Here is a 10297-nt window from a genome sequence, read left to right on the forward strand (position 1 = left end):
TGTGTTGTTAGTCAATTTCCTTCTCTATTGTGCCTGTCAGTGAAAACCTTTTTATATCCACTGTAATAGGATTAGATATTGTATTTGATAGTTGAAATAACATACATATTTTCCTATAGAACCATCTTTGTAATCTCTAAGCTTGGCTGAATATTTTTTTGCAATATAGTTCTCCAAAATGGGAGAGGCTTGTCAAAAAATGTTCGCATTGAGGGTAATTGATACAGGTAATTCTTACTGAACTTTAAAGAGGATAAATATCTGCTTTTTTATTTTCAGTTTAGTTGGGCTTGTTTTCTTTCCAATAAATACCTATAGAGCATCTGACATATGTCAGGGTATTTCCTTAAAAATATATATATAAATCAAGTTCTAGCATCATTCTCATTGTTCATCATTCTCATTGACAGTTCACTTAAGTGGACTGATGTGGACAGGGATGTTTCCATTGAGATACCCTTTAACTGAATACAACTACATAACGAGTTGCCATTTGTGTGAATGGAAGTCTCCTAATCGTCCCTGACATTAGGGTACTCAGGAGTGATGTGTAAGGTAAGTTGTCAGCAGGCAGTATAGAATAGTTCTTGAGAGAATATGATTTCGATCTAAAACATACCTGGATTTCAATCTCCACTCTACAACATATTACCTGTTCCTCAGAGTAGCAGGAACCCCCGTGAAATGGCAAATAATAACAATAGTTACTTCATATAATTGTTATGAGTTATTAAGTGAGGTGATTTACTAGAATTCCACCACATGGGATAGTGGTGAGAGAGGAGCATACACATTTTAATTTTTTTCTGTAAAAAGTACTATATAGCACTTACTATGTGCCAGATATTTTTCTAAGTCCTCTACAAATATTAATGTAGTTCATTATTCTAACAACCTCATGAATTATTATTATTATCACCCCTAGCTTATAGTTGAAGAAACTAGGGGATGGGGAGAATAAGTAACTTATCCAAGGTGCTTGAGTTAAAATTCAGACCCAGGAAATCTGCCTCATAGTCCAATTTTTAAATGAAATGCATGACTGATGTTATTTTCCTAATACCAACCTGTATTCATTATCTATTACTGCACAACAAATTACTCCAAAACTTGGTGGCTTAAAGCAGCAAACATTTATTTTCTCAGAGTTTCTGTGGTCAGGAATCCACAGGTGGAGTTGAGCTGGGCCTTCCAGCCCAGGGTTTCTCACAAGTCTGCAGTGAAGGCATTGCCAGGTGCTCCAGTAACCTGAAATCTCTACAGGAGGTTGATTTACTTTCAGTTTTATGCATGTGATTATTGGCATGAAGTTGGTTCCTCTGTGGCTGTTGGACTGAAGAACTCATGTCCTTGCTGGTGTTAGCTGGAAGCAGCCTTACGTTCCTTGTTACATGGACCTCTATCACATGGCAGTTGGCTTTATTATGGCAGAGTGAGCAAGCGAGAGAACAAGGGAGATAAAACTTCCAGCAAGATGAAGTCACAGTCTTTTGTAACTTCTCTTGGAAGTGATACCCATCACTTTTGTCATAGACTCTGTGTTAAAAATGAGTTACTTGGTTCAAACCATGCTTAAGAGAAGGGGATTTCACAATGGTGTGAATACCAGGAAGCAGAGAATATTGGATGCTATTTTTGAGGTCGCCTACCACGCAGCCTAGGACTAATCAGCAGCTTATCTTAAACTTTTTAATGTTTATTTTTTTATTGAGTGACTTTGATATCAAAACGCTTAGCTATTTTGTCTAACAGAGCTCAGTGCCACAATGATTTACCCTTATGCTGCATACTAAGTTAGAGTTTGTCTTTTTGCTTATAGTTTGTCATTATAGATGGAATAATTAACGTTATCCGCTATAACATACAACTCAAAAATCTCAGTGACATAATAAAAATAGGCATTGTTGATATACACCAGCCACCTCTTCTGTGTGGCTTTAAATGAGGAGGGCACAGAAATTTAGGCTCCTTTTATCACGTCTCTGTCATTTCAAAATTCATCTCTTTTAGCTACAAAGATGTGGGAGATTTTAAGAATCAGGCCTGTAAACGATGAACATCTCTGCACACACTGCAGTCCACAGAACTCGTGACATGGTCCAATTTAAATGCAAGGGAAAATGGGGACTATAGTTTTCTGTGTGTGTCCAGGAATAAAAGGACAAATGGATCAGTGAGCATTTAGTTAGTTTCACCTCACATCCTACTTAAATATGCTGCTTGCATTAAAATCATAAATATATATTCATATACACACACATATACTGTGCTTAGGTCCTTACCATTTCAAAAATGTCCTTGACTCTATTTATTTCAATTTTTTAAAAATTTAAAAAGATAGCATATTTGTAGAAAGTACATATATCATATAGTATAATTTATTATTAATTATAAAATGAGCAAGTGAACAGCTGTGCAGCCACTGTATAAAGCAAGACTTGAGAACATGACCAGCACTCCAAAAACCGCCTGAGTATGTTGTCAGTGACAAACCTTCACTATCATAAATTTCATAATTGCTTCCCTTGACTTACATTTTCCTCTACCACGCTCCCCCGCCCCCCTTTTTTTGGTCTTCCCTTCTTCACTAGAGTTTTGGGAATTGACATCTCCTCTTACTGTCTCCATGCTTTCAGCTCTTGTCTAGCCTCCAGCCCCTTATATTCCATCTCCAGTGAAACTGCTCTTCCTGCCATCAAGGCGACCAATGAGTACCTACTTATTATATTTAACATATGCCATTTAGCCCTTATCTTGGTGGACTTTTTTGTGCAGTTTGACAATGGTGGTGACTGTCTCTTTCTCAAAAGCTTTAACTATAATGATGTTCTTTTCTGATTCTCCTCTCATCCTTCTCAGTTTTCTTACAGGTTTATCTTCCTTTGCCTTCCCTAAATGTAGGGGTTTTTCATGATTCTATCACTTTGTAGCAACCCCAGACACTTTTAATGTTTAACTCCCACTCATAAACTATCACTATTAAATCAATATTCTAGCTGCATCGTCTCTCCTGAGCTCCAGACCCATATACTTTTTTTCTGTTAGGCATTTCTATTTGGGTAATCCACAGGCATCTCTAGCTTAACAAGTCCTAAACTGGTTAATTTTGATTAGGCAGCAACAATGATAGCAATAACAGGTAGGGTTTACTGAGTTCTTTCTAGGTGCTAGACACTGTCCTAAGTGCTTTACATGTATTGACTCATTTTAATTCTCATTTTAACAATCAATACCATAATTACAATTATTGCTATAGACATGCAGAAACTGTGGCTTAGGAGTGCTTAGAAGCTTGCCCAAAGTCAGGAAAGATATTTGAGGCAGAGAGAGCCCTGATCCAAATTCTGGCACTCTAGTTTCAAATCAGTCTTCCTAACTTCTGTACTATATAGTTGCCTCTCAAGGCAAAAATTGTGCCTAAGACTCTTGACCATGAGTCCAAAACACTTTTTGTAATATTTGGCTTAGTCAGGAATAATGATAGTTTGCATTTATATGAAACCTTTTAAATTCTTTAGACATCTGAAGACAGTGACTGAGAATGTGGTAGCTAAACACTGTCCAGGGATGGCTGACTCCATTTCACAAAGTCATCACAAAATAACTAACCTATCTCCTAATGATCACACTGACCCTACTATGTGAATTTCCTATATTTAGTTATACAGGATGAGCAGTAGGAGAAACTGTGTTTATTAAATGTATGTCCATGACTGCAGAGATGAACAACCTATTCTAAGAACAATAGGCTAAGAATGGGAAATAAAAAAGTGTATCAAGCTTAATGGAGTACAAATATAATATACACATTTTATAACTACTGATTGACTACATTTTTGTTAGTGAGCTAGTTTTGAAGAACAGTACAATGAAATAATGAGAACTTTAATTGGCTCAGCCATGCAAATTAGCATTGTTTTTAATATCAAAGACTAAAAGAAAATTTTAAACGTTTGAAAGAATTCCAGACTTGAGCAAGTAACAATTTTCATGAAGAGATGAGCTTGGTGATGTGTGTTATGGACAAAGGTGATGCCCAACTCTTTCAGATGACTATAGCTGTGTTTGGATCATGTGATACTGTTGCTTCTTTCTCTGTGTAATGCTTATTCAGGGAAGGGCATTGAAATGTGTTTGGATTCTGAAAATCATTGCCTCGTTGACCCTTCAAAGGAAGTGAAATCATTTGTATGTTTACATTGTTTTGCTTAACAGATCAGTGCTATGGCACTTAATCCCACTGATAGCTCATTTATCTAGATTCTCAGAATTCACTTCAATAGGTGAAATATTCCCCAAAGTAAATCTCTCATTTTTTCTTATTGCCTAGATGACGCCGGATCAAAAATCCATCTGACTCAGCAGGTAGACATGGCGGCACAAGTTGCCTCTGGAATGGCCTATTTGGAGTCCCAGAACTATATACATAGAGATCTGGCTGCCAGAAATGTCCTTGTTGGTGAACATAATATCTACAAAGTGGCAGATTTTGGACTTGCAAGAGTTTTTAAGGTGAATTTGTTTGTTTTAATTAGTTTTTGTAATGGGTCAAAATCCTAACATACCAGTAGACTAATAGCTTTACTGTTATTCTTCAAAACAATGTTTCTCCAAGTTCTGTGGCCCATAGAACACTTCAATAGCACAAGGCTTTACAGACAAACTACCTCCCATTTCTGTTTCTTCACTAAGGAGAAAGAAACTGAGAACGTGATGACCAACCAGATGGAAAAGTATGAAATTAAGTTTGTGGTTGAATTAATGATCTACTTTTCAGTACCAGTAGCCTCTGTCTGCCTCTATTTCCTTTACAAAAAGTAGCCATACTTTGTACACATTTACCCTACCAGCATTTGCTCACTTTATGCCAGGCTAACATGCATGCAGCCAGAATTCTTCAGCAATCATGGAATTTTTAATTCCTGCCCCCTCCTGTCCCACCTCCTATTTCATGATATTATGTCAACAGACACTGGTATAGGAGATATAATATTCATTGTTTTTTTTTTCTAAATTTAATTTCTACATTATATCCTAAAATTGTAGATGTGGGGCATGAAACACAACAAATAAATGATTCTCTTTTGAATTTCATGAATTCATCATCTTTTCTTTCTGTAGATTAATTAGAACCCCAGTGATTGATATATTAATATCATTTGGATCCTACTTTTCAGTATTAGAAAGTGGTTACATGATAATTATCAAAGTCAGTGGCTCTTCAATACCAGCAGTAAATCAGAAAACAGACAGGTTTTGCTTTCATTTTTTTTTTTTTTAATTTACTAAAGACCACATCATTTTTAGCACATAGTAGGCTCTCAGATAATGTTTTATTAATGACTTCTCACAGATTTTTCAGTCTTGTATGTCATATTTGGAATTTGCTACTATAACTATCCGTTGAACTGAGCTCACCTTGAATCTTTTTCCTCTAAATGTTAATGTGAAGCACGTAACAGATGAATGAGGGTGGCAAAAAAATACATATACATACATATATATATATATATATATCACTTTAAGTTGCTTTGATTTCTTAATGCATTAGCAGGTAGATAATGAAGACATCTATGAATCTAAACACGAAATAAAGCTGCCAGTGAAGTGGACTGCGCCTGAAGCTATTCGTACTAATAAATTCAGCATTAAGTCCGATGTGTGGTCATTTGGAATCCTTCTTTATGAAATCATTACTTATGGCAAAATGCCTTATAGTGGTGAGTAATTAATTCTGAAGTGGGCTTTTCTGCTGCAGGTCACTTACTTAGGTGTGACTTTAACTGCTTCGCCCAGACTTAGAGGGCAGAGTTATGAGGCTGACCACACCATGTGCCTTTGGGAGCATAAGAAATAAAATTGGATGATGATGATTTGCATTAATGAGGTGGTTTATTGCCTCCTCCTTTGCTCTTGAATTTCAGTCTTATAGACATTACTTGATGCAGGATTTAGTTTAATCTCTGCAGCCTGGGAAAGGGATGGAAGACCTCATAACTTCACCAAGAAAATCAATTTTCTATAGTGTAAGTGTCTCTGGAATTTAATACTCTGTGTTTTTTCTTAACTTGTTTTTTGTTGATTTCATTCTATATTTTTAGGTATGACAGGTGCTCAGGTAATCCAGAAGCTGGGTCAAAACTACAGACTCCCTCAACCATCTAATTGCCCATTGCAGTTCTATAGCATCATGCTGGAATGCTGGAATGCAGAGCCTAAGGAACGGCCAACATTTGAGAGACTGCATTGTAAACTTGAAGACTATTTTGAAACAGACTCTTCATATTCAGATGCAAATAACTTCATAAGATGAACAGTGAAGAAGAGAATCAATGAATGAAATAGAATGAAGTTCAGTAATCAGTCCAGAAATACAACCTTATTAACCAACTGCAAAATCACTTCATCTTGACATATTCAAGTGATAGGGTCAGTTTGGCCAGGTCATTTTAGAAAAATTATGTGTGCATTTTATTGATAGGACTACACTGCAGGACAATCTAAGATGGTCTTTCATTTTCTCATTGCCTGGCAAAATCAACCGCACTAACCAAAGTTATTTTTCTTTTTAAAAGATACTTACAATTCTATTTATTGTTTGAAATGCTCATCAAGAGGATCAACAAATGATAGTCAATTTTTACTCAGTGACTGTTATAGCACTTTCCTGTTTACTGATTAAAGTGGTTATTCATTATTCCTCAGATCGCTGAATTCCATCAGGCTGTTATTATGAAGGAATTTGATTGCTTTGCTGCACAGCAGGACCTGTGCTGTGAGATTCTTTTTTTCTCTTTTAAAATATCCTGCAACTACAATGATAGTAAAGCCATGTTAAATGACTTGATTGTACTTGGAGTAATTGCACATATTTTTTTCCTATGCATAAAAATACGAAGCAGCTGTTGAAAAAAAAGAATTAAAATTTCTCTCATTTTGTGGAAGGAAATGATGGAATTTTTCTCTACCTCAGTATGTGTCATCTGAGAATCATCTACATTAGTTTTAATCTCTTAATGTTAAGAATCAGATTGCAAAGCTGATGAGTTATTATCTGTGGACATATGCAAGAAACATCTAATACCCAGCAAGATCTGAGAAGTAAGTATCAAAATAGTTTAGGAAAATGAGAAGGGAGCAGTTAGGATTGCTATGGCCTACAAATAATTCTGAATAATTAAAAAAATAATGTACCTTTGGCATTATAGGCCAGAGTTTAAAATTGACTACAAAACAGGTCAAGCTGTTTCAGGTCTTGAGGCTGGGAATAATGTTTGACCTTGATTGTGAAACTGTACTTTTTGTCAAGAGGGTTTTTACTCGTTTTAAATTTGCATTAACGTTTGTAAGAATATTATCGTCTTTTTAAGCAGTGGATGTATCAAATTTTGTGCCTCATTAGATGATTAGGGAGAGTTCTCAAAGGTAGTTTCAAAATCAAATACATATTCAAAGATCTTCTGATGTAAAGCAATATGAATGAAACTAGCCACGAGAAAGCAGAACATTTTGAGTATATTCTGTCATTTCTTTTTAAAGGGAAAGAAGAACATATATAAGCAGTTACAGAACCTCATTCAACGTGTATTAAACACTAAGTCAATTTGTAAATTCTCTAACTGGCAGACAGGAGGTAGGAAGGGCTCCAGGCACAATGCCATTAGTAGTTCAATGATGTCAACTAAGATTCAAATCCTTTCTGACCATAGCCTCTGCCACCAGTATTGTCCTCATTCTCGGGGTCACAGATGACTGTCATTAGCAACTGGAGCTCCCTGTTCTCTCCTCTTCATCTGATAAGAAAAAATGGGAAGCCGAGCTCTCTGCATTTTCATCTTGCATAAAAATCATTCTGTTTTTCTGTTTGGACAAATTGGGGTCATATGTCCAGCCCTGTGCCAATAATAGACTTAAAGTGAATATTATGCGCTGATTGACTTCGGGTGAGTTCTGTAGCTGGCAATGTAGTCATCTTTCCTGGAGACAATTTGGGAGGTTGGATTATCTAAATAAAATTAGAAAAGATTAGATGCTGGATAGGTGTCAGTTAAGGAGAAAAATCACCTGAGATGTGGTAGGGGTGTGTGTGTGTGTGTGTGTGTGTGTGTGTGTGTGTGTGTGTGTGTAAAGTAGGTGTATGCACGTTCACTCAAACTTTTCTGAAACTAAAATGGGTTATGTAGAACTAATGATTATAGAGTCCCTTGATTACTTTATGAACAGAAAATATTTGTAAAATAAGGTAAACACTAATCTTTGTAATCAGTTGACTATGTATAAGACTTCCATTATTTAGTTAAAATCATCGAGTCTAATCGTGAAAGTTCAACTTCTATATAATTTATCTTTTTGTAGCAGATAATAATAACACATTTTTAGTAAGATCCGAGTTTTCAAATGCATAAAGATGATCGTTGTTTTTTTTAATACCACCTGAAAACCATTTAACTTTCTATGCTTGATTCTTGGAGATGTTTATGTTCAAGGTTCTGTCAAAGCAATCTATTATTCTTGTTTTTTACCTGATGGATCATGGTGAAAAACAATGGGTTCAGTTATGCGAAGCAGTAATAGATTTTTTTTTAACTGACATGAATTTCTTTCCACGTATAGAATAAAAGGATCCAGAAAAGATAAGTTGAATTTCCCTACAATGAGCCAGCTCTTGTTAAATTTACCACCCATAAATTGTAGCAAAGTACTTTCTGTGTAATGTTTTGTTTATGTAATTCAGTTATTTGGAAGTGGTGGTAAGGGATGTCAGTACATGATTTCAAGTGGTATTTCAAATCTCTTTTGACAAAACCTAAGAATTCAAAGTTCCATTAAGCATCTTTTCAGGTTAGGAAGGAAATAAGTTTACATGATCTAAGATCAAAGGAGGCGCAGGATGGACTTTTAATAGTTGTGGAACCTGAACATTGTGTCATCAGAAACAGGTAAAGTCAAAGTGACCAGCAATCTGCAAACTGCGCTATAGCAATGGGGACACTTAAAGGACACCAAAAAACGTGCCATGGGGAAATATTAAGCTGGGCCCGTTCACACTGTTTACTTACAACATGTGTCTGCATGGTGACTACCTGGATTGACTGAACCAAAAGAGGCCCAAACTCTTTCGATTCTCTGATGGCCTAATGGGATCAATTGTCTTCGAAAGATGACGTACTGTCACCCAGCTGAAGCTTCCTGGAAAAAGCAGAGCCCAGGTGGTGATCCATGGCTTTGCCAAAGATATGCCCTACATGCAAGAATGCTTTTCATGGTCTAAATGAGCGTATGTTTTTTGGACCAAACAGCTTTGTGGGTACTGTGTGTGTGCTGCCTTTTCAGGACTCTGCACATATACATTATATGAACTGGAATGGTGGTGATTTGGGTATTTATTAAAATTGTGTCATTGTGTTCTTCCATACAGAAAAGCCACTCTTAAAAAATGTAGATGAGTTTTGTAAACATGGGTATTGGAATTGCCTGTGGGCTCATCTGGAAATATTTGGTTCTTGTATTTCCTGGCATCATTACGGAGAAATTTTGGTCTATAACCTTAAATATGATCCAAAAATTCAGTGTTGTAGGATAAAAAGGGTGGATAGTTTGGTGAATACTTACAAATCTTTTAAATCTATGACCCCAACAATAATTCAATAATTTAATTTTCACAGTGTCTATTATTGTTATTATTATAATTTTATATTAATTTCAGGTGTACAGCATAGTGGTTAGATATTTATATAATTTAAGAAGTGATCCCCCTGACTAGTCTAGTACCCACCTATACATACTTATTACCATATTATTGACTATATTCCCTATGCTTTACTTTATATCCCAGGACTATTTTGTAACTACCAATTTGTACTTCTTAATCCCCTAAACTTTTTCACCCTGTCCCCCAATCCCTTCCCATCTATCATCCCGATAAATCTAGTACCCATCTGACACCATACATAGTTATTATAATATTATTAACTATGTCCCTTATGCTATACCCTACATCCCCATACTACTTTGTAACAACCAATTTGTACTATTAATTCCTCCCCATTTTTTTTACCAATTCCCAAAACCCCCCCTCCCATCTGGAAGCCATGAAAATGTTCTCTGTATCTATGAGTTTGTTTCTGTTTTGTTAGTTGGTTTATTTCGTTCTTTAGATTCCACATATAAGCAAAGTCACATTGCATCTGTCTTTCTCTGTCTGACATGCTTACTCAGCACAGTACCCTCCAGGTCCATCCATGCTGTCACAGGTGGCAAGAACCCATTCCCTTCCATGGCCAAGCAATATTTCATT

At 36.0% G+C, this 10297-nt stretch overlaps 1 protein-coding gene across 2 annotated transcripts in view; it reads left to right on the top strand.

Moving 5' to 3' along the window:
* The window catches only part of FRK (fyn related Src family tyrosine kinase), a 96007-nt gene extending 86340 nt beyond the window's left edge, over nt 1–9667 (top strand). Inside the window, exons 6-8 of one of the 2 annotated variants that reach the window (XM_081043114.1) lie at nt 4331–4512; nt 5552–5720; nt 6102–9667. In XM_081043114.1, the coding sequence (XP_080899240.1) occupies nt 4331–4512; nt 5552–5720; nt 6102–6313 (563 nt within the window). In that variant the 3' untranslated portion in view covers nt 6314–9667. The remainder of the gene's footprint in view (nt 1–4330; nt 4513–5551; nt 5721–6101) is intronic. The other variant, XM_081043115.1, reaches the window with a different exon arrangement.
* Nucleotides 9668–10297: the final 630 nt, after the last annotated feature.

This window comes from Rhinolophus hipposideros (genome assembly GCF_964194185.1).
Source record: "Rhinolophus hipposideros genome assembly, chromosome: 3".
In the NCBI taxonomy this organism is placed as follows: domain Eukaryota; kingdom Metazoa; phylum Chordata; class Mammalia; order Chiroptera; family Rhinolophidae; genus Rhinolophus; species Rhinolophus hipposideros.